Below are 24,621 nucleotides of genomic sequence, written 5' to 3'. Positions count from 1 at the left end.
AAAAACAAAATAAAAAGCTTCTGCCCGGCAAGCAAAGCCATCAACAAGGGCAATCTACTGAATAGGGGAAGATATTGCAAATGATATATCCAGTAAGAGGTTAATATGCAAAAAATCTAAAGAACTTATGCAACTCAACACTAAAATACAAACGATTGGCTAAAAAATGGGCAGAGGGCAGCCCGGGTGGCTCAGCGGTTTGGTGCCACCCTACGGCCCAGGGCGTGATCCTGGAGACCCGAGATCCAGTCACACATCGGGCTCCCTGCATGGAGCCTACTTCTCCCTCTGCCTGTGTCTCTGCCTCTCTCTTTGTCTCTGTGTCTCTCATGAATAAATACATAAAATCTTTAAAAAAATGGGCAGAGTGCCTGAATAGACATTTTTCCAAAGAAGACATACAGATGAACAACAGACACATGAAAAGATGCTCAGCTTCACTAACTGTCAAGGACATTTAAAGCGAAGCTGCAATGAGATATCACCTTACACCTGTCAGAATGGCTCGAATCGAAAAAACAAGAAATAAGCTTTGGTGAGGATGTGGAGAAAAAGAAACATGCACTGTTGGTGGCAATGTAAGTTAGTGCAGCCACTGTGGAAAACAGTGTGGAGTTTCCTCAAAAAATTAAAAATAGAAATACCATATAATCCAGGAATCCCCCTACTATTTACTCAAACTGAATGAAAACAATCTGAAAAGATATAATCACCCTTATGTTTATTGCAGCATTACTTACAATAGTCAAGACATAAAACCAACCTGGGCGTCCATTGATAGATGAATGGATAAGGATGATATCACACACACACACACACACACACACACACACACTAGAGTATCACACATCCATAAAAAAGGATGAGATCTTGCCATTTACAACAATGTGAATGAACCTAGAGCATATTCTGCTAAGTGAAACAAGTCAGACAGAGAAAGATAAATACCATGTAATTTCACTCATGTGGAATCCAAAAAACAAAACAAATGAATCAACAAACACAAAGCAGAATCTGACCTATAAATACAGAGAACAAACTGATGGTTCCCAGTGGGGAGGGTGATGGGGAAATGGGCAAATGGATAAAGGAGAATGGGAGGTACAGGCTTCCAGTTATGGAATTAGTCACGAGAATAAAAGGCACAGCATAGGGAATATAGTCAATGACATTGTAATAGGGCTGTATGGTGACAGATGGGAGCTACACATGTCATGAGCAGAGCATAACATATAGAGTTGCTGTTGGATCACTATATTGTATACTGGAAACTAATATAACATTGTGTGTCAACTATACTCAAATAAAAAATCTTTTTATAAAGCACAATCCAGGGGTGCCTGGGTGGCTCAGTGGTTGAGCGTCTGCCTTTGGCTCAGGTCATGATCCCGGAGTCCTGGGATTGAGTCCTGCATCAGGCTCCCCACAGGGAGCCTGCTTCTCCCTCTGCCTATGTCTCTGCCTCTCTCTGTGTGTCTCAGATGAATAAATAAATAAAATCTTAAAAAATAAAAAGCACAATCCATAAAATAAAAAGTAAATTAAAACTTTGGTTTTATGGAAGACCGTGATAAGAGGATGAAAAAAAAAGCAACAGTCTAAGAAAATATATTTGCAAACCACGTATCTGACAAAGGTCTTATATCTAGAATATATAATAAACTCTCAAAACTCAACATTAAAAAAAAAACATGCAGGTGCCTGGCTGGCTCTGTCGGTGGATCAGGAGACTCTTGATTTTGAAGTTTTTGAGTTTGAATCCCATGTTGGGTGTAGAAATTACTTAAAAATAAAAAATCTTAAAAACAAACAAACCCCAGAAATTCAATTAGAAAATGAGCAAAAGGCACAGAGTCATCCCACTGAAGAAGATACACAGTTGGAAAATAGGCACACGAAAGATATTCAACACTGTTACACATTGGGGAAATGAAAATTAAAACCATAAAGGGATATCATGACACATCAATTAGAATGGCTAAAATAAAAAACCCAATGCCAGTGGGGATGTACGGAAACTGGATCTCTCATACATTGCTGATGAGAAAGTAAAATTTTAAGCCACTCTGGAAGAAAGTTTAGCAGTTTCTTATAAAATTAAACATACAAGTATCATATGGCTCTGCAATTGCACTCCTGGGCATTTCATTACCAGAGAAATGAAAACTTACTGCTGCACGGGAAATCTGTGTACCACCACTTACACTTAACACTCATTTATTCTATTTCACTGTATGTAACATTTCACATATGAATAACCACTAATCAGATTAGTATGCCAATGATGGGCATTTGGATTGTTTTCTTTTTCCCACATTCCAAATAATGCTTTCATAAATATCCTTGTAGCAATCTCTTTGAACTCATGTGTGAACATTCCTCCAGCATGGGTATCTAGAAATGAAATTTCTAGGTCATAGATTGAGACATGCTTTCAACTTTACTAGCTGCTGCCAAAAACTACTCTCCAAAATTGTACCAATTTATGTTTCCTCCAACATTGTATGGAGTTCCAACTGTTTTTTATCTTTGCCTATACTTGCTATGCCATATTAAAAATTTCTACCAAACTAATGGCTGCAAACTATGTAATTTCTGTTTTAACTTGGATTTCCCTAGTTATGTGAAGTTGAGCATATTTTCATGTGTTTATGGCCATCAAGGTTTCCTCTCCTTTTAATTATCTGGACTAATCCTTTGCTCATTTTTTTCTATTGGAGTTTTGCCTTTGCCTTATTGATAAAACTTTATATTATATATTTCAGGACATTAATCCTTGTTAGTTAAATAAGATTCAAATATCTTTTCTCATTTTGTTACTTATCTTTTAATGTTTTAATGCTCTCTTTCACCTTCAGAAGCTTTAAATTTTTATGTAATCAAGTTTACAAATATTTCCCTATGAGATTACTGCTTTTTCATCTTGGTTTTTAAAGTCTTTTTTTTTTCAACTACAAAGATTTAAAGAGAATCTCCCATATTTTAGTCTAATAATTGTAAAGGTCTGTTCTTTATATTCAGGACTTTGAGACATCTGGAATTTACTTTTATGTATGGTGCGAGGTATGGATCTAATTTAATTTTTTCCATATGAAAGTTAATTGTCTCAATACCATATATTGAATATTCCATTCTTCCTTTACTGAATCCACTTTTAAAATACCCAGGGCAGCCTGGGTGGCTCAGTGGTTTGGCACCATCTTCGGCCCAGGTCTTGATCCTGGAGACCCGGGATCGAGTCCCACATTGGGCTCCCTGCGTGGAGCCTGCTTCTCCCTCTGCCTATGTCTCTGCCTCTCTCTTTCTCTCTGTGTCTCTCATGAATGAATAAAATCTTTAAAAATAAAATAAAATACTCAGACCTACTGTGTGTTAGACATTGTTCTAGGCATTTTTATTTTAGTACAGTATTAAAAACAAATAGGGTCATCTGGGTGGCTCAGTTGGTTAAGCATTCGGTTCTTGATTTTAGCTCAGGTCATGATCTCAGGATTCTGGGATGGAGTGCCACATTGGGCTCTGTGCTCAGCAGGGAGTCTGCTTGAGAATCTCTCCCTCTTCCTCTGCCCTTCCCCCCACTCATCCACACATAAATCCTAAAAAAATAAGACAAAATCCTAAAAAAGTCCTAAAAAATAAAAACAAAAATATTACTATTGATATGGTGAACTGTATTTCATTAAAGCTGCTAGAATATGTCTGCCCTGGCAGAGCTTATATTCTACTTGCCAAGATATTTAATAAAAATAATAAATAGGTATATTATATAGTATGTTGGAAGATGATAAACGTTATGGAAAAAATAGAGCAGGATAAAGGAAATTGGGAATGCTTCCTTGAGAGGGAAAGTTCTAACTTTAAATAGAATGGTCTGCGTGGGTCTTGTTTTTTGTTTGTTTTTAAAAGATTGTATTCACTTATTCATGAGAGACAGAGAAAGGCAGGGACATAGGAAGAGGGAGAAGCAGGCTCCCCTTGGGAAGCTGGATGCGGGACTAAATCCTAGGACCCTGGGATCATGACCTGAGCCAAAGACTGATACTCAACCACTGACCCACCCAGGTGCCCCTTGGATGGGTCTTGTTGAAGAGTTGCTATTTGGGCAAAGATTTGACAGAAGTGAAGGAGTTGCTATGTGAATATTTGAGGGGAAAATAAAAACTAATACTTGTATCATATATATTATATGCCAGGGTTTGTTCTAAGCACTTTACATATATTTACTCCTTTAACCCTTACAATGACAGATATCTCACTACAACTGATATTTATGAATTTCACAAAAATTTCTCTTGTGGCTTTTACTGGATTTTCTTCATAAATATAGATTACTTTGGGGGAGGGCTGCTACCCTTACAACATTGCATCTTGCCATCCAGAAGCATGGTCTGGTTCTGTTTGTTTCCGTTTCTCTTATGTTCTTCAATCATTTTATGATTTTCTCAATAAAGATCCTACACGTATTTGTTGGATTTATTCCTACTACGTTACAGTTCTGTGGTCCCTGTAAACAATTTGTATATATTTTCAACTTTGCTGCCTGTTGCTTACCCTGCCCCACCCTAGATCCTACTCTCTGTGTTTTTGATAGGTAATGTGCTCTAGTGATTGTATGTGTGTGTATGTGTGATGTTAATCAGCTGAGTTTGATTAACCCAAACCACAACCTATCAAGAACAATCTAAGCCCTTCCCTTTCATGATTTTTTCAAGATACATATTCTTTTTTAAAAAAAGATTTTATTTATTCGTGAGAGACAGAGAGAGAGAGAGAGAGAGAGAGAGAGAGAGAGAGAGAGGCAGAGACAGAAGCAGGCTCCATGCAGGGATCCCGAACATGGGACTTGATCCTGGGACTCCAGGATTACGCCCTGGGCTGAAGGCAGGTACTAAACCCCTGAGCCACCCAGGGATCCCCCAAGATACATATTCTTGTCCTGCCTCCTCAATAAGTCTTCAAGCTCCTCAGGGGCAGTGAGTGTGAGCACATGGGAATTATTCCAAAAGTTTTTACTGCCACTTTTCCCACAATGGGGTTGCTGTCCTTTTTCTTTGATCTCTTCACTCCATTAAGCCCTCAACCATGATTCTCCCTTCATCTTCAAAGTTGACTTCCACACATAAAGATGCACTTTCTCCCTGGACTTGTGCCTGAGCCTTCTTTTCTGCCAGTTATTCTTCTCCTTTGAGAAAGTAGGAGAAAACTCCTGACGAGTAGCTGAGAGTTCTTTGAGAGGAAATATGTTTGCAAGATGATCTAACTCAGTTTTTGCAAAAGGTTTATCCATGAAACATTAGTCTGTGAGAAGAAAAAGAGGTTCTGAGCTCTGAAAAAAAGCAGGAAGCCCTTTATACTAAATTACCTTTTTGGAGACACATGAGATATTTTAAGTAAATTACAGGAGAAGTTTTATGGTCAAGAAAACAAATTTTGTTTATCCCACCACGTTTTATTTATTTTTTTTCCCACCACGTTTTAAACATTTTTGTCCAAAGAACCATTTTTGTTGGTTTGTTTTTAAAGAACACATTAACATCCACAAACCTCACATGGGGAAACATTGATCATGTTCACCCATCTGCTCCTTGATGTATATAAACAAATGAAATCATTTACCCTAGACTGTCTCCTAAAGTCATTCTACGGCTTCCGTAGTAGTGTTGCAAAGCCTATATCATGAATAAATGCCTTCTAAAATCTATTCTAAATCCTTTATGTTTAAGTTGTGACATCCCATCCATTTTTCTATCCTTCCCAGAAATAAAAAAAAATGGAATTCTGATACAAAACCAATCACTGTTATTTATGAAATGCTTATGATGTGCCATAAAAAATTAATACATTGACCTTGCTGGACCAGGAAGCTACAACCATTGTTCAGAATTCCCGTATTTCCCCACCCCTATTTTTTGATATTTATGTGTCTGCTCTTGACCTGAATAACCCTGATCTTTCTGGAGATAAGTGTATAAGACAGAAACAAATGGAAGAGAATACACCAGACACCTGTGGTCCCCTGAGGTACCTATTTAGAAGCCAGTAGAGCAGCAGCAAGGTGGGCAGCCTTGGCTAGGCAAGTTGCACATGGAGGCCGTGGACCCCACTAACACAGAGAGCTGAGGCTTGAACTAAGATACCTTCAAGAACTCTACCAACACCTTCCCAAGAAGGAATATCATTTTTTTAAAATCCCACTTTGAGGCTTCTTAAGTAAAACACATGCACAAAAAATGCTTACCTATTTGTTATCAAAATGCTATATCTCAAAAGGAGGGCTAATTGTATTAGGAATCGGATAGAAGATCATCACGGAGGGGTGGCTCAGCGGTTGAGCGTCTACTTTCGTCTCAGGGCATGATCCGAGAGTCCTGGGATAGAGTCCCCAAGAGGGAGCCCTGCAGGGAGCCTGCTTCTCCCTCTGCCTATGTCTCTGCCTCTCTGTGTGTCTCTCGTGAATAAATAAATAAAATCTTTTTTTTTAAAAAGATAATCGCGGAGCATTATTAATAGCTCTGAGTTTTCTGAAGCCAAGCGACAATGGAGTCACGGTCGTTCAAGACACCACCTATTAATGCGAGTAGTCTCAGTTTTGAGGATGGTAGACCACCCCTAGTTTACTCTCTCACCTTTCTCTTCTTTTGTCTCATTGCTTGGCCTGATTTCATGAATTTAAGGCGGTTGCTTCCTTCCCTTTGAGAACGTATTTGACACAAAGAAGACATTTAGAAATTTGAGGACCCATTGATATTTACCTTGTGGCCATCAGACTTCACATGGAAAGGTCTTCTGCATTGGATTTGAACTCACGAACTCTCATAGGTAAATGCCACAGATCCCATTCACCAGATCATCGCAGCAAGCTAAATGATCTTTGGGATCCTTTTTAGACATTATCCCCCATGAAATTCTGGAAGTCTTTCCTCCTGTCTTTTCTATTTCTTTCTCCCTCGCAGTCTACTCCACTGACCTTCTTTCAAAAACAGCCAGTTGTTGGATGCATGAACTAAGTAAGATACTTTAAGAACATTCAGATTTGATTGTTTTGTCTCAAGAAGGTGAAAAAAAGGGAGCTACAATTTCTAAGGAGCCTCCTGGTTTGACTGAGTCTGGTCCCCAGGCAGATTAGGCCAAGGTTTTGGCCAAGTGAAATTGCCAATTCTCTTTAAAAAAACAAAAAGGGTGGGAGGTGCGGAAGGGGGAGGGTAGCGCATTGCTCATTAGAACATTCTGTACTTGCCTGTGCAATCTTTTTGCTACCCTGCAATTTCCTGTTAGTTATAAATGAAACCTTTCTAGCTGTTAATGCAGCCTGTGAATTGAAAAAAAAAGCCATGTAATTAATCATAGGAGTTGGGGGGATTCACTAAGCCTGAGTTATAGGGGAGAAGCTGGACAAGGCACTAGGACCTAGAAGGCATCTATCCACCCTGGCAGGAATTTCTTGCTTGGAGCTCAGACAACAAAGGCATAGAGAGATTGGTTTTCTTTCTCTCAGCATCTCCACCCAAACAGCAGAAAACCGGTGAGTGGGGCTTTCCAGTGATTTTCAGGCAGAATGTAACAGATGTCAAACGGGAAAAGCATAAGGCAAAGCGCTCGCTCTAGCTATCTCTCTCCTTTTTAAAAAAATTTTTATTTTGCCTTAATTCTATCGGATTTTTTTCCCTAAGCCTCTACCTGGGATTTTTCTTTGGAAAAGTGAGTTTGCTGTTTCTTTGTTTTCACTGTCATGTTGATTTAGAATTATACCACCCGTGATCCTAAAGCAAAGCCAAGTGTTACTGGCATGCCTGAGGAAATGCTTGCTACTGTCTTGAGGAGGTGGGGTCTCTCACCACTGCAGGTTGTCTGACAGAGACAATGCTGAGCTCAGCATAGGTCATGGTGACATTGGAAGAAAAGAAGGATAGCGCCTGGCAAGCCTTCTAGGCACCAGTCCTCTTTTATGTCCTGTCCTCCTGGACCCTTGCAAATATCTCGATGTGGCAGTGTGTAGCAGCTGAGCTCTCTTCGCTCTGTGAGTCCTTTTATCTCCATCTGTGAGATGCATGTTAATAGTTAGGTTCCTAGGCTGTGGTCACTACCTTGCTAGTGCTTGAAGCTTCTGTTGTGTTTGGTTTCATGTTTTGATTTTTTCTTTATTTCTCATTTTCTTTTCCTTCCTTCCTTCCTTCCTTCCTTCCTTCCTTCCTTCCTTCCTTCCTTCTCTTTCTTCCTCCTTCTTTCTTTTCTTTCTTTCTTCTTTCTTTCTTTCTTTCTTTTCTTTTCTTTTCTTTTCTTTTCTTTTCTTTTCTTTTCTTTTCTTTTCTTTCTTTCTTCTTCTTTCTCTTCTTTCCTTCCTTTCCTTCTGGTTCAACAGAAGGGGGAAAAGCAAATCTGACAAATGACCATCTTTTGCCTTAGCTAATGCATCTGGGCAATAGATAAATTTGGGGGTGAATTGCTACTGTGAGAGGGAAAATGCCCCTTCAGTCAGGGTAGAAATCCAGAACAATGAAAGGTGTGCTTGTTTCCAAAGGTCCCATATGCTTTTCAGGAACTCACTTGGGAATCTTTCAACAATTAAATTAGTCCATTAAGAGGTGGGGCTGCCTCACTGGGGAGGGATAGAGCACATATCAAAAAAAAAGGGGGGGGAAGGATTTTGTGACCAAATGGTACCAGAGGGAAAGCAGAGCTAATAACTTGTTAAATAACTGATTTTTCTAATCCTTTTTTCCCCCAGCTTATTTCTTATGAATGTTAGATAGCTGCACCAGCTTGATGGGGAAAGGGTCTGATGAATAGCACAAAGACACTAGCTATTCCCTGGAGGCTGTGTCCCTTTAAAGGAGAATCCTGGTTTATTGGGGGTGGGGGGTGGGGTGGGGAGGGGATGCACGCATCAGAGCAGGAAAGAGGATTTGGGATAAAATGAAAAACCTTCCCCTCCGAAGTCATATTACCATATTACCGAGGCACAAAGATTGCTTCCTAAACTGGAGATGCTAACCTCAGCCAGCACCTTCTATTCTATTCTCTTCAAGGGGATTTTTGTCAGGCTATGGATTCATTTACAACTGTTAGTCATGTGGGCATGTGTGAAGAAACAGATGCCAGTTTTAATGTATTTAGCCCGAAGTTACATTTTGATAGGAGCCACTGTCAATAAGTCCCAGGATTTCAAGGGATTTCAAAATCCCTCCCTCGCCCCTGTTTGGAACAGTGCCCAGAGTGCCTCCCTCTCTATCTCTCACCCCAACCCCCACCACCGTCTGCACCTCCCCCAGCCCCTCCTTCTTTCTATTAAGATCAATATTCCTGCAGGTCAGGGGCAAGCAGCAGATGGGTCACGGGCTTTTTCAACCAGTTCTTTTTACAAGCAGCAGATTGCAGAACTGGATCTGGCTAATATTTGAATTCCTTTCTTTTTCTCCCCCCCCCACACTTCCTCCCCCGTTTCCTTTGCCTCTTTTCACCCCCTTTTGTCCACCACTCAGGTCTCTGAGGTTCCACCAAAATATGGAACTTGATTTTGGACATTTTGACGAAAGAGATAAGACATCCAGGAACATGCGGGGCTCACGGATGAATGGGCTGCCGAGCCCCACTCACAGCGCGCATTGTAGCTTCTACCGAACCCGAACCTTGCAAGCTCTTAGCAACGAGAAGAAAGCCAAGAAGGTACGTTTCTACCGCAATGGGGACCGCTACTTCAAGGGGATTGTGTACGCTGTGTCCTCTGACCGTTTTCGCAGCTTCGATGCCTTGCTGGCTGACCTGACTCGATCTCTGTCTGACAACATCAACCTGCCTCAGGGAGTGCGTTACATTTACACCATTGATGGATCCAGGAAAATCGGAAGCATGGATGAACTGGAGGAAGGTAATTCGAGGGTGTTGGCTCTCTGTGGGGGAGGTGACATTGTTTGCCCTGGTTACATTTCTTGGAGTACTCTGAAAAAGATTAGGGGGTACATTTGTCAGAATACCAGGCTGATGCAGAGACTGCCGAGGCTAGAGGCATGACAGAGCCATTAGCCATTACCCTTCAGGGCCTTCAGTCTCTGCTAGTGTTGGAGTGTGGATGGTGGTGACAATGCATTGTGCTTATCTGCCAGGGTATACAAAGGAAAATCTGAATCGTGTCATTAACTCTAGATCTTGTTCACAATTCATTCTGAGTAGCATTACAGAGGCAGACCATGAACTCGTTAGGGCTATAAAATGAGGAAGGAACTTTGGTTGGATTAACAGTAAGATAGCCAAATATCCTCTGAGCTGCTGAGAGACCATTTGTGAACTGCAAAGCATGGAAATATGCACCCTAAAAGCAGGACTTCCTGGACATATTCACAAAGGATTATACTTTTAGGTAAGTGGTCATTGCTCAGCTGTCACTTCTAAAAAACCCACTCCAGGGTGTGTCCCTAAGGCTGAGGTCATTGAGAGAAATACCAAAGAAAGCTGTAGGTATGTCTGGTATTTTAATAAAGACTATTCCTATTAGAATAGGAGCTGACTCACTGAACCTAAAGCCCTTTAAAGCCTCTCTAGACTTTGGTTTTATGACTGAATGTTATGACGAGGTTGAAAACCCAGCAACCTGCATACCCACTCAAAAATAAGGGAAGTCACAGCTCTTCCCAAAACTTGCTCATCCATGATGCTTTCTTTGTGGTTATTTAGAAAATACACCTCAGGACACATTCCTAATGTTTTACTTTGTCGAGTCAATTATATTGTGGATGCCTCCCTATGCCCACTTTTAAATGGCTAAAATGTAACCAACTGATAATGCAAATGGCCCTCCCCCAGACCGCTCCCCCCCCCCCCCCCCCCCCCCCCCCCGCTCTAGCCCTACTTCCTCACCCCCTCCATTCCCAGAGTAAAGGTGAGTTTAGAGCAGGCAGATCTCTCGGGAAACCAAATTATGAAACAGCCAACAAGGAATGAGAATCAGCACATTAAATGACTTGGTGTAGGAGTGCCCCGCCTCCGCTTCACTGCTTCCAGGTTTCTTGTGCTCTTAGACAAAGGAACATGAATGCTTCCCTTGTGCGAGACCATGTTCTCGCAAGTAGCTGCTGTTTCTAAAGTCAGATCAAGTGATTTGGGGCCAGTTACTTATAAGACATGGTGTCCCTATGGCTACCAGGTCTGGGTCTCAGGGTTCAAGTCTAAGGTTTTCCTACATAGCTGACCTTGAAAAAAAAACAGTGCTGAGAAGGCTTAGAGTATTGGATCATGTTCTGGGTGGCCAGGCAGTGGTTAATCCTAGGCTTTTTCTGAATATTGAAAGGTTGACTATCCTAGCACACGTGTTAAAGGAGAGTAGGAAAAGTAGAAGGACTTGGAGTGAGGTTGAGGGAGCTGTCCAACAGAGTAATTGAGAGGGTGTGTGTCCCTTTGTCACCGTGAAATCCATATCTTGGGCCAATTTGAGGGATGTCTCTGTAATAATTTTCACAAACAAAGCACCTTAAATCACCCAATGTGTCCTCATTTTCCTTAGCTGCAATTTTTCAAAGACTGTGACAGATGCCAGGGCAGAATTCTGAACCAAGGGATGCTGTATTCAGAGTAGGAATTAGAATATTCTTGTTTTCGATATAAGAGAGATATCATGTACGCATATCCCCCCCAAACCATAAATCCATTTTTAAACATACCTTGCTCAAGGACAAGCCCTTGGTAGTCATTTTTCTTCCTGGATGTGCGTGTGTGTGTGTGTGTGTGTGTGTGTGTGTGTTTTGTGATAATGTCAGGTCAATATAGATAATAATTATAATTTTGAAGACTGCACCCTTTCTCCTGACCCTTTTGAGTCCTGCTAGATTGGATTCCTCCCCTGGTTGCATGGTAATACTTCCTGGGTTATGTAGAATGTAAATAAGGCTCAGTTGCATTTATTCACATATCATCTACAACCACAAGCTGCAGTAGGCCTCAACGCCCTCCCAGGCCTGATTACTGCCCATGCAGTCAAGGAAATTCTGGAGTATCTCTAAGATAGTGTTGAGAAACGTGACCAATTTTCCCACTGCCACACAGTCAGATGGTAAAGGGCACTGGGATAAGGCAGATTTAAGAAAAAAAGGTCTTTTCTCTCCTGTTTTGTCCTTTGGAACTACTCTTCTAGGAATGGAGGACAGAACTCCCTCACTTTGTTCACCATTGGAAGAGGTCGAATGAAAGACTAAAAACATTCATACCCAAGAGACTTCACACTGGAAAAGTTTGGAAAGATCCCTGATGAAGAATCAGAGGCAGTGGGTTCTAGTCTTAGAGGCAGAAGGTTATTGCAGGAAAAGAAGTCTTTGGAATGAGATTTGTTGCCAATTCAAGATCTGCCGCCTGCTAGCTTGTGTGACCTGGGAGAAACCATTTAGACTCCCTAAGCTTCAGTTTTTCATCTGTAAAGTGAGAACAACTGCTTTGAGTATTGAATAAGACAATGAGTATGAAGTGTTTACTCTTATTCCTGGCTTACAGTAACACTCAGTAAAGGGTATCTACGACTGCTGAGTTGTCCTAGATTCTAAAAACTAGTTAGCCACATGACCATAGGACTGTTGTTATCATGTGATATTCTCTTTTTAAAACAGCATTTTTAAGGAAAACAGCAATTTTAAGGTCTAATTTGCATAATGTAAAATCAGCCATTTAAGCATACAATTCAATGATTTCTAGAAAAATTACCAAGTAGTACAACCATCATCATAATCTAATTTTAGATCCTTTTATTCACCCCAAAAAGAAACCCTGTACCAATTAGCTGTCACTGCCCATTTCCTTCATTGTCTCCAACCCTAGGCAACAGCTTACCTACTTTGTGTCTCTACAGATTTGCCTATTACGGACATTTTATATAAGTGGAATCATACACCATGTGGTCTTTTGTGACTGAATACTTTCCCTTAGAAAAATGTTTTCAAGGGTTATTCTTGTTGTACCATGTATCAGCACTTTCTTCCCTTTTATGGGGGGATGATATTCCATTTCATGCATGGACCACATCTTGTGTCTATGTTGTAATATTCTTATCTGTAGCAAGAGACTAGTAACACTTGGCTTCTTCATCTATCAGGGTGGTTGAGAGGATATAATTAGATAATAAAGAAACATGTCGACAAGGTGAAACTATAGCTATAAGGTACTACTGTTAATAATGTAAAAAAAAAAAGGAATAGGGATAATGATGCTAGTCAGGGGTTGGGATGACCAGAGGTTCCCAAGTCTGGCTGCCTTTCAGAAACTTTCAGATATTTAGGAATACCAATTCCTGGGTCACACCCAAGATCTATTGAATCAGAATTTCCAGAGCTAGGGCCTCAGAATCTGTTTTTATAAATCTTCCCAGGTGATAATTATGAGCACTTAAACTTGAGAAATTCTGGATTAGATGATCCTGATGGTCCCGAACTTTCAGCTAACTACAGTTGTGGGAGTCCCTAGGAGTGCAGAAGGCCTTGTTTTTGTTTTTATTTTTTATTTTTTTGCTCTGTGGATCTTAAAGGAATGATGAAGTAGAAAACATGTTGTTTCCAAATGGCCACTTTGTTAAATATTTAGACTAAACTAAAATGAAATAAACCACAATGGGTTAATAATCACTCTGGCCTGTGACACTCCTTGTCTAATGCTTCTAGTCTACTGTCTGTTGCTAGATGCTGAAAGTCGAAAGGGGAACATTTTGGGCCCAAATCGGGTTACTTATATCAGCTTTCCCACAGCTCCTTGGGTATACAAAGAATCTCAGTGAAGCCATGAAGGCTGTTGTCATAGATGTATCAGTCATCTTCCTAGTGGGTCAATGGATGAAATCCACCAGTGATGTTTCCTTTTGTCTTGCTTTCCATCACAAAATAATTCCCCTTCCCTTCCTGCCTAATTCTTTCCCCACTTTCTTGTTTGTTAGTCCCCAGGTCAATCTTAGGGGTATTATTTTGAGCACTATTACATAGGCCACAGGACAAATTATTTACAATTGGGACAGTCTTGTTGGAAAATCTGAGTGGAATGGTGGCCCTAGTTATTTATGATCCAGTTCCTTTGCCATAGCTCAATGGAGATGAGATGAGATGACATCACCTTCTTGCTAATTTATACTGTAGCTTCTAAAGCAGGCACATTGCCAAAGAGAAGGATTTAAAGATACCTGGGAGAGAGATGCATCATTAATACATATGATGATAAAATAAAGTATCATTTAGTCTCTTCCTTCTTGAGTGAGGAAGCCTTGGAAAAGAGGAGGAAGCCCAGGCAGGAGTGTCTTTGTGCTGAGAAAACACAAATGCATTTAATGTTTTTGAAAACAGAGCCCTCCTGAAAGTGAAGGGAGGTAGACATTAGATCATCTCAAGCCCACAGCTTGTTCCTTTCCTGCCCTTTCAGCTGTGCTTCCATGACTTCATTTCCTTACCCCCTCATCTTGAAGCACATTGTCAGTTCCAGCAAATTGTCACCTTGCTTGGCTCTGAAGCTAGCTTTCCTTCTAGGCTCCCAATGGGTGGGAAATAGTCCCTGGAAGCTGTGGCAGGATGGGAACCCAGCTGTGTAAAGGTGTGTAAACACACCTCATCCAGCTTCCAGTGCCAGGCAGGAAGCATGGAGCTCTGGCAGCAGATCTTGCAGACGTTTGCAAAAATCAGAACAAGGAAGTCTTGGTCTAGAGAAGCAGCACATTTGATGTCTTTCCAGTAGTACAAGTGGAGAGCCCTCCGTAGTGGGCATATATTTCTTTAACATTTAATGATCATAACAACTTTACCTCCTACAGCCTTCTGGGGAAAAGAGAAGAAAATTACCTCTTATAGACCTCTAGGACTGGAAGGGACTGAGATGTCAGCTAGTGTAATACCTTCAATTTATAGATGGAAAAGCTGAGACTCAGAGATTAGGTGATTTGCCTGAGGTCACACCATTCATAAAGGCCTGACTGGAACTGGAATTCATGTCTGTCTGACTCCCCGAGCTGCCTCCCTCAACCGCCATAAATGACCTGCCCTCTGGTAGGGGATGTTTGTTTACAGGGGAGGCTATGCACATGTGGAGACAGAGGTCATGTGGGAAATCTCTGTACCTTCCCCTTGATTTTGCTGTGAACGCAGAAGAGCCATAAACAAAAAAATAAAGTCTTACAAAATATCCTGCCCTCAGTGTGCATCAGCAGTGGCAGCAAGTGGCTTCGCTGAGTGTTAACCATAGAGCTCCCATATGTCACATTTTCAGCAACTGGACACCTCCTCTTAAGCAGCAGGAAATCATTATTTTTGAGGCCTGAGACCTGGGCAGTGGTCATGTTCTATAATGACCATAGCTCAGTTCCAAGATGGCTGCCCTTCTTCTTTCTTTTTTCTTTCCTTGGGCTTTTGCTCTCTCTCTTTTAATCTCCTTTCTCTCAACTCTTTCTCCCTCTCCTCTCTGCTCTTTTTTTTCTTGTTCCCTCTCCATTCATTCAGATTAGGGCCTTAATGATCTGTTAGGTGGAATTTATCAAGTGCTTACCAGGCTCTGGGCTCAGTGCTGAGCCATCTGACTCATGCCTCACTCCAACCTTATGAGGTATGTACTGTTATCACCATTCCCACTTCTCAGACAAGTAATCAAAGCCGGGGGGGTTAGGTAACTTGCCTACGACACACAACTAGGTATCGAAGACCCCATTCTGACTGACATCACATCAGCTGTTCTTTTTCCATTACTCTATATTGGGCCAAAAGGAGAGAGTAGAGAGACTAAAATGTACTGTTGGAAGGTGCTCAACATAGATTTGGCCGAGAGCTGGGCCCTCTGGAAAGTTCTTGGTGCCATATGATACTATAGCTGTCTGCCATCATGTTCATTCTCATCTGGGGGTGGTTAATCATACTCATAGTTCAGAGGCTTAAGAGGTTTAAGAGATGGGAGCAAAATAAGTCCAGAGTCCTAATAGGGCTACACAGCTGACTCTCCAGAGGAGACTGTAGATGAGTGAAATCATAAATATATAGCCTCACACATTTCTACACCACCAGTTGTCAGAGTTTTAAAGTACTTGACAAGTTATGGAAAACACCTGACTCAAAGGAACTAACCTCTTGGAAGGTACCTATGAATCTAGTGGAGTGCTAAGGCAAGGGTTATCTAGGGTGTAGAGGAGATTGACTGTGAATAGATAGGGGAATTGAAAGGGCTCCTTCACCATTTTAAGTCACAAGTTAAAGATCCTAGCCTTTAATCACTTGGGTTAGGTTGGATTAGCCAGCAAAAGAGCCAGAGAAATTAGGGTTTCTTTTGGCTGAGTTCTTTGACTACTCCATCTGGGGTGGGTGTGTTTATTTGTGTGTGTGTGTGTGTGTGTGTGTGTGTGTGTATGTTTGCACCAAGTGGGAGAGGATGCCCATGTTCACCTACAAACCATCCCTTGGTCCCCCTGTCAAGATAGAACACTGACAGCCTCTGGGACTCAGGGCAGTGTTGGAAGCCACTCAACCTTCCCCGTCACACATACACATAAATGTCCTCAAAAGTGCCCTAGAGAATCTGACAGAATCTTTTTCTCAGCACTGAGAAATTTATTAATTAACATGACTTAAAGGATTTGGTGCTACAGCAAAGCAATCAATGTTTGCCAAAGGAGTGAATGATTAACCCGGTGTTTCTGATATGTCCCTGTGTGGTTCTCCTGCTGAGACCAAAAGAAGAGCCATCAGACTATGATTGTGTTTAATGCTTTCTTTGCCCTGGCCTGGGTTGACTTATTTATTTAGAGTTATTACTGATGAGTTCAGCCTGATTAATTCCCGCTAGTTTTCTCCAGCTCGACCTCTGGATGAACTTCTGTATACCTTGAGGCTACTGTGTTTTGAGTAACAAATTCAACCTTTTCCAATGCTCTCTCCCCTAGGCTGAGCCTACCTCTCTTCCTCTTTTCTCCAGCTTCTAGTCCCAGGTGTCTAATCCCCCCTGCCCCTTGCCTCTGGCCCCTGTGTTTTTTCCACTGTATTAGTCATTTCCTCTAGCTCAAGGTAAACGTGAAAATTATGCTAGATTTCTCCAATCCATAAATCTGGCTGTCTAATGTATTCTCACATCTCCACCTCATTACTTGTGGCAGCCAAGGGTGATCCCTAGTGAAGATGGCCTTGAACACATACATCTAGTATGTAGCATTTAGGAAAATGGAAAGATGAGGGGTGAGTGGTGGAAACCGAGGAAAGTATTTCTCAAGCAACAGCTAGATTTGCAAACACAAGCGGTGGACTGTGTGTGTGTGTGTGTGTGTGTGCACGTTGTTATTCAGTTTTTCCACTTGGGTGTGGGGTTGAGCAGTAGAGGACAGAGTTATACATACACAACATATATATTCACCACACACACACACACACATACATGCACACACACATTTCACATTTTGGCATTCCACTGCTCAGCCATATACTCTGTGCAAAGGACAGTCTGGCTTCTTGGAAAATATGTACTGTGTGCCCAATATGCAAGGACACTGGGGTCACTTTAACTTGGAATAAAGTATATTAATTGTAAAGTTCTCCTTGGTTTATAATATAACCATGGAATGGGGCTGTGAGGCCAGAAATGGGACAGGAAGATTAAGAAATAGAGACATGTTAAAAACACTCCAGTAATGCCCCCTAGATATTAACAAACATCTGAGAAATTGACATAGGCATTTCCATTGAAGTAAAATCCTATGAAGCTTAAGAACCCTGCTTGTTAGATTATATTTAGATGTGTTCATTGTCCTTGAAATCCTTAGCTTTAGAGGATTTTTTCAACTTAGGTATGCCATCATAATGAAGAATGTTTTGCTGATGACTTGCTCTTGACTTTGAATGAACCAAGTTGTTAGAGGGAGAGCCCAGTTAGAAGTTGTGCCTACAGTTGGTTACTATCACTGTATTTCCAAAAGTCTTACGCCAAGGTCAGCGTGTGCTAGTTTGGTTAGAATAGTTCATGAATCTACTCTTGAACTAATTACCACTTATTTCTTCCCGTAGGGGAAAGCTATGTTTGTTCCTCAGACAACTTCTTTAAAAAGGTGGAGTACACCAAGAATGTCAATCCCAACTGGTCTGTCAATGTGAAAACATCTGCCAATATGAAAGCCCCCCAATCCCTGGCAAGCAGCAATAGTGCCCAGGCCAGAGAGAACAAGGACTTTGTGCGCCCCAAGCTAGTGACGATCATCCGCAGTGGGGTGAAGCCTCGGAAGGCCGTACGTGTGCTGCTGAACAAGAAGACGGCTCACTCTTTTGAGCAAGTCCTCACCGATATCACTGAAGCCATCAAGCTGGAGACTGGGGTTGTCAAAAAACTCTACACTCTGGATGGAAAACAGGTAAGTAGTTTTTTTGTTGTTTTAATAAAAGTACCTGTCTTTTCAGTTATTCTAAATACCTGGATGCCCATGCTGTCCCTGAGGCATCATTTCCAGTTGGGGGACTCTTCCTCTACCTCTCATCATCCCTACCTGTTATTTTATGTCTCACTGGGAAGAAAGGTCTTTTCAGCAGACAAAACAATCCACCAGAAATCTGAGGCTTTGAAATTCAATCTGCTTATGTCTTATCAAGGAGAATGGTCACTTAGCCTCAGCTTTCTTATCTGCTAAGTAAAGGACTGAGTACCTAGGTTTTACACATGCTCGTGAATATGAATTCATCTATGAAGTGATGCAACCTTGATTGTTCAGTGCATGTCACTCGAAGTGAGATTTGTGGGCTCCTTTCTTAGGTGGCCTGATGTTGGTGTTCAGTGTCCATTCTGGTGAAAAGAGGTTGAGGTAATCCCTCATATTCTGAGAGGACTCAGATACAGGGGAAGCACTAATGTCTCTGGTTCGTTGTCTTTGCCTCGCACTAGACCACGTTTTCTCTTTCTCTCTTTTCCATGTGACATAGCTGTCTGAATTTGGTTCCACTGATGGTTTTGTGTGAGAAAGGGACTATTTCAAGATCCTAAAATTAGCCCAAGAAAGATGCTGCCATCTGTTCCTCTCCAAATCAGGTTCTTCATGTCATTGGTTATGCTACTTAAGTACCACCTATATTAATATCTGGGAAAGAATGCAGCCAGGCATCTCCATCAGACAGATGCACCATTCTCTTGAGCATAGGGAGCTGTAAATGTATGACAAAATACTTCCAAAGGATTTGAACAGTGGCTGGTTCTGTTGGCTCTAAAGGGAATTCTGGTCCCCCATCAGCAAAGACAACTGTGAGTTATTATCAGTCCATACTTTCTACTCCTTAAAATACCTTTGGTGTTTGAACAACTATATAGATTCTAAAGAAGTGACTGATGAGCATTCAAATGCAGAACTATGCCTCCTCCCATAATTTCTGACATATACCGTGTGCCTCAAGAATTTAAATTTCTGGTAAAACCTAAACTCATGGATGTGGGAACTTTTCTAAATTTGGGACTTTTATCTGTTCTTCATTTTGTGATGTGAGTGTCACCTGGAGGCATTGGTTATACATGATGTGTGTTGGTTGTACCAAAGCATGGAGTTTACTTGCAATGGGAAAAGTCACAACTCCCAAGCATCTCTCAAAGAGTATCTCTTTCCTGAGAACCAAGTACATAAGAAACAGGCGCTTCCCAGGAATAGTCTTAATCACTGGAACTTTCAGCTCAGAAAAACAGAACCTAGGAATTTTAGGAGCATTGACAGTGACCTGAGAAGTCATGACATTTAATCTCCCACTTATGGCAGTGATATACTCTACAACCATTTCAGTGTTATGAGACAGCCTATTACACTGTTGAAAAGCTGTGAGTTTTAGAAAGATTTTCCTTATTTTGGGCGTAAGTTCCCTTCCCTAATTCATTCAGCCTCTTGAAGTAATGCATGACAAATATGAATCAAGGGCATAAGACTGGGAATCAGAAGACCTGGTTTCTAGTCTTAATATTGCAACTTACTGTGTGACCTTGGGCTAATCACTTAATTATCCAAAGCCTCCTGCTTCTTCATACAAAGGGGCTGATCACACCTGCCCTACCCATGCTCACAGGATTCTCCTGAAGATCAAAAGAAATAATGGATATGAAAGCACTCTAAATTAGAACATAAGATGTAAATATGTATGCATACAATTCATCATTAGATGAGACAAAATATGTAAATTGCCTGGTAATTTACATGTATATCAGTAAATGATAGCTCTTTTAATTCCACTTTCCCTCCATCATTCTTAGCATGAGTTTCCAACATTTTGTGGAGATATACTACATTTCGGTATGCTGGGATTGCTCTTTTGTTTTCTTTATTTTTTAAAAATAATAAATTTATTTTTTAATGGTGTTCAATTTGCCAACATACAGAATAACACCCAGTGCTCATCCCATCAAGTGCCCCCGTCAGTGCCCGTCACCCATTCACCCCCACCCCCCGCCCTCCTCCCCTTCCACCACCACTAGTTCGTTTCCCAGAGTTAGGAGTCTTTATGTTCTGTCTCCCTTTCTGATATTTCCTACACGTTTCTTCTCCCTTCCCTTATATTCTCTTTCACTAATATTTATATTCCCCAAATGAATGAGAGCATATAATGTTTGTCCTTCTCCGATTGACTTACTTCACTCAGCATAATACCCTCCAGTTCCATCCACGTTGAAGCAAATGGTGGGTATTTGTCGTTTCTAATGGCTGAGTAATATTCCATTGTATACATAAACCACATCTTCTTTATCCATTCATCTTTCGATGGACACTGAGGCTCCTTGACAGTTTGGCTATTGTGGACATTGCTGCTATAAACATCGGGGTGCAGGTGTCCCGGTGTTTCATTGCATCTGAATCTTTGGGGTAAATCCCCAGAAGTGCAATTGCTGGGTCGTAGGGCAGGTCTATTTTTAACTGTTTGAGGAACATCCACACAGTTTTCCAGAGTGGCTGCACCAGTTCACATTCCCACCACCAGTGTAAGAGGGTTCCCTTTGCTCTGCATCCTCTCCAACATTTGTGGTTTCCTGCCTTGTTAATTTTCCCCATTCTCACTGGTGTGAGGTGGTATCTCATTGTGGTTTTGATTTGTATTTCCCTGATGGCAAGTGATGCAGAGCATTTTCTCATGTGCATGTTGGCCGCCATGTCTACGTCTTCCTCTGGGAGATTTCTGTTCATGTCTTTTGCCCATTTAATGATTGGATTGTTTGTTTCTTTGGTGTTGAGTTTAAGAAGTTCTTTATAGATCTTGGAAACTAGTCCTTTATCTGATACATCATTTGCAAATATCTTCTCCCATTCTGTAGGTTGTCTTTGAGTTTTGTTGACTGTATCCTTTGCTGTGCAAAAGCTTCTTATCTTGATGAAGTCCCAATAGTTCATTTTTGCTTTTGTTTCTTTTGCCTTCGTGGATGTATGTTGCAAGAAGTTACTGTGGCCAAGTTCAAAAAGGGTGTTGCCTGTGTTCTCCTCTAGGATTTTGATGGAATCTTGTCTCACATTTAGATCTTTCATCCATTTTGAGTTTATCTTTGTGTATGGTGTAAGGGAGTGGTCTAGTTTCATTCTTCTGCATGTGGATGTCCAATTTTCCCAGCACCATTTATTGAAGAGGCTGTCTTTCTTCCAATGGATAGTCTTTCCTCCTTTATCGAATATTAGTTGACCATAAAGTTGAGGGTCTGCTTCTGGCTTCTCTATTCTGTTCCATTGATGTATGTGTCTGTTTTGTGCCAGTACCACACTGTCTTGATGACCACAGCTTTGTAGTACAACCTGAAATCTGGCACTGTGATGCCCCCACCTATGGTTTTCTTTTTTAAAATTCCCCTGGCTATTCGGGGTCTTCTTTGATTCCACACAAATCTTAAAATAATTTGTTCTAACTCTCTGAAGAAAGTCCATGGTATTTTGATAGGGATTGCATTAAACGTGTAAATTGCCCTGGGTAGCATTGACATTTTCACAATATTAATTCTGCCAATCCACGAGCATGGAATATTTTTCCATCTCTTTGTGTCTTCCTCAATTTCTTTCAGAAGTGTTCTATAGTTTTGAGGGTATAGATCCTTTACCTCTTTGGTTTGGTTTATTCCGAGGTATCTTATGCTTTTGGGTACAATTGTAAATGGGATTGACTCCTTAATTTCTCTTTCTTCAGTCTCATTGTTAGTGTCTAGAAATGCCACTGACTTCTGGGCATTGATTTTGTATCCTGCCACGCTGCCAAATTGCTGTATGAGTTCTAGCAATCTTGGGGTGGAGGCTTTTGGGTTTTCTAACGTAGAGTATCATGTCATTGGTGAAGAGGGAGAGTTTGACTTCTTCTTTGCCAATTTGAATGCCTTTAATGTCTTTTTGTTGTCTGATTGCTGAGGCTAGGACTTCTAGTACTATGTTGAATAGCAGTGGTGAGAGTGGACATCCCTGTCTTGTTCCTGATCTTAGGGGAAAGGCTCCCAGCGCTTCCCCATTGAGAATGATATTTGCTGTGGGCTTTTCGTAGATGGCTTTTAAGATGTTGAGGAATGTTCCCTCTATCCCTACACTCTGAAGAGTTTTGATCAGGAATGGATGCTGTATTTTGTCAAATGCTTTCTCTGCATCTAATGAGAGGATCATATGGTTCTTGGTTTTTCTCTTGCTGATATGATGAATCACATTGATTGTTTTACGAGTGTTGAACCAGCCTTGTGTCCTGGGAATAAATCCTACTTGGTCATGGTGAATAATTTTCTTAATGTACTGTTGGATCCTATTGGCTAGTATTTTGTTGAGAATTTTTGCATGGGATTGCTCTTAATGATAAATAAAGCAACACCTCTACCTCCCAGGTGAGCAAGCTTCAGTCCAGTGATGGATGGATTTTTATCCTACAGCAGGCCACAGAGAACAGCATGTTTTCTTTAACTCTTTCAAGCATTGGCTCCCATTTCTTTGGGGAACACATTACAAAATGCCAGTGTATGACACAGTGTGTCTATAGAAACATCGAGGAGCAGTGCTCAGGCATTAGTGCCACTCTATACAATTCATTCTCTTTAAAATGTCTCCCTTTGGGGGCACCTGGGTGGCTCAGTTTGTTAAGAGTCCGACTCCTGAATTCGGCTCGGGTCATGATCTCAGATCAAGCCTGTCTCTGGCTCCACACTGGGCATGGAGCCTGCTTGAAATTCTCCCTCTCCCTGTCTCTTGGTCCCTCCCCCCCCAAATAAAATGTCTCCCTCTGCCTACTTGAGACCCCTAGGAGTTCTCTTTTCAGGCCTGTTTCAAATAAGGCCTGTAAACTTCTCTGTCTTTACTGTGCAAAGTTAAAGCGATCTTAACCATTTTTTTAATGCTCAGCTCCTGATATATTGTGGAATCTCTATGAATGATTGTTGATTGAATCGACTGACATAAAGATATTCTCACATGGCTCAGGTAGATATTCTGAGATGTTCTGAGAAGCCCTCTACTTTCAGTGCCCCAAACACTAGCCTTAGTCTATCAGAAAAGATAGGAGTCTTCCAAAGGAGTGTGTATTCCACTTGGGGAACTCCTTCCTATTTGTTACTTATTTGGAAGTCATGAAGGGCAGACTTTTAAGACAACATTTCCCAAAGTATATTCTAAAAATTGTCCCCGTCTCTGGCTCCCCAGCAGCTTTTCATAAAAGGGTTTTGTGGCCAAATAATGTAGTGAAATGCTGCAAATTATATGCCTTTCTTAGAGATTCAGAGTGCTCATTGGCATATTAAATGTTCTGAGAAGTCCTGCAGAAAGGAAACCCATTTAATTTAGACCCAGGATTTCCCAATTTTATCTAACCACAAGCATTTTTAATGGAATATACATATGTATATGTGTGTGTACATATATTTTATTTATGTATTTCTTTTCTGCAGAGCACACTAGAAAATGCTGTTTACAGAAGATGCTGAATGATTAGGAACTAACTATCCTAACCTCACTGGTAAAATTGGTATGCCTGAGGTAACCCACAAATCAAACATTGTTGTGCGGTTACGGCAAGAACATTAAATAACAAAATTTGGGGGTACAGGGACAAACCTACTAATTGCAATATAGGTGCTGAGTACACTGAAAGTTGGCCCAACTCAAAATTTTGGAGCCCAGTCCATTCCCCAATTCTGGTGATGACAGCTCTAATGTTAACACCTGTCAGTCACTTTGATTACTGGTGGGTATTCTTACTGCTTGGGAATACGATCTTCCTCTGTGCAGGGTGAAGGCACATGTGTTGCAATGGCTTGGACTTGCTTGGATATTCCATGTCTGTCCTTAGTTAAATGTGGCACCAGGCAGAAAGGACAATGTATGGACAAGGCTATTTGTTATGGAACATTTTAATCATGAAATCAAGGCCATCACTTGGTTTTGGCCTTGCTCTGATTGGATCCCAAATAGACAAAAATCATGTGGTTTTCTCCCCCGTTGTTTAAATAATGATCAGTTCAAACAGCCCAGTTGATTATTCCAGATTTATTGTTGCTTCTGACTTTGTGTGTACCATTTGATTGATTGGCTTACGCTGATTGACAAGAAATCTGCAGACAAGGCTGTCTTGTCTTTCTATTTTTATTTTGTTTGGTGGCTTTTGGAACCCTTGGTCTTTTTAGGGCTAAAGGTTTGCCAGTGTAGAAGACAGATTTCCACACCCATTGCCTCTGAGATATTTGTGGCCT

At 41.1% G+C, this 24,621-nt stretch overlaps 1 protein-coding gene across 12 annotated transcripts in view; it reads left to right on the top strand.

Moving 5' to 3' along the window:
* Positions 1–24,621, top strand: part of DCX (doublecortin) — a 140,280-nt gene that overhangs the window by 15,423 nt on the left and 100,236 nt on the right. For 10 of the 12 annotated variants that reach the window (XM_025431406.3, XM_025431403.3, XM_025431402.3 and 7 more), the window contains exons 2-3: positions 9,480–9,865; positions 17,982–18,322. In XM_025431406.3, the coding sequence (XP_025287191.1) occupies positions 9,480–9,865; positions 17,982–18,322 (727 nt within the window). Of the gene's footprint in view, positions 1–6,674; positions 6,820–7,333; positions 7,523–9,479; positions 9,866–17,981; positions 18,323–24,621 lie in introns of those variants that run through there. The other 2 variants (XM_049107509.1, XM_049107508.1) reach the window with 2 other exon arrangements.

Source organism: Canis lupus, chromosome X (genome assembly GCF_003254725.2).
Source record: "Canis lupus dingo isolate Sandy chromosome X, ASM325472v2, whole genome shotgun sequence".
Taxonomy (NCBI): Eukaryota; Metazoa; Chordata; class Mammalia; order Carnivora; family Canidae; genus Canis; species Canis lupus.
Note: the sequence above shows the minus strand (reverse complement) of the source record. Positions and strands in the feature narration are given on the sequence as shown.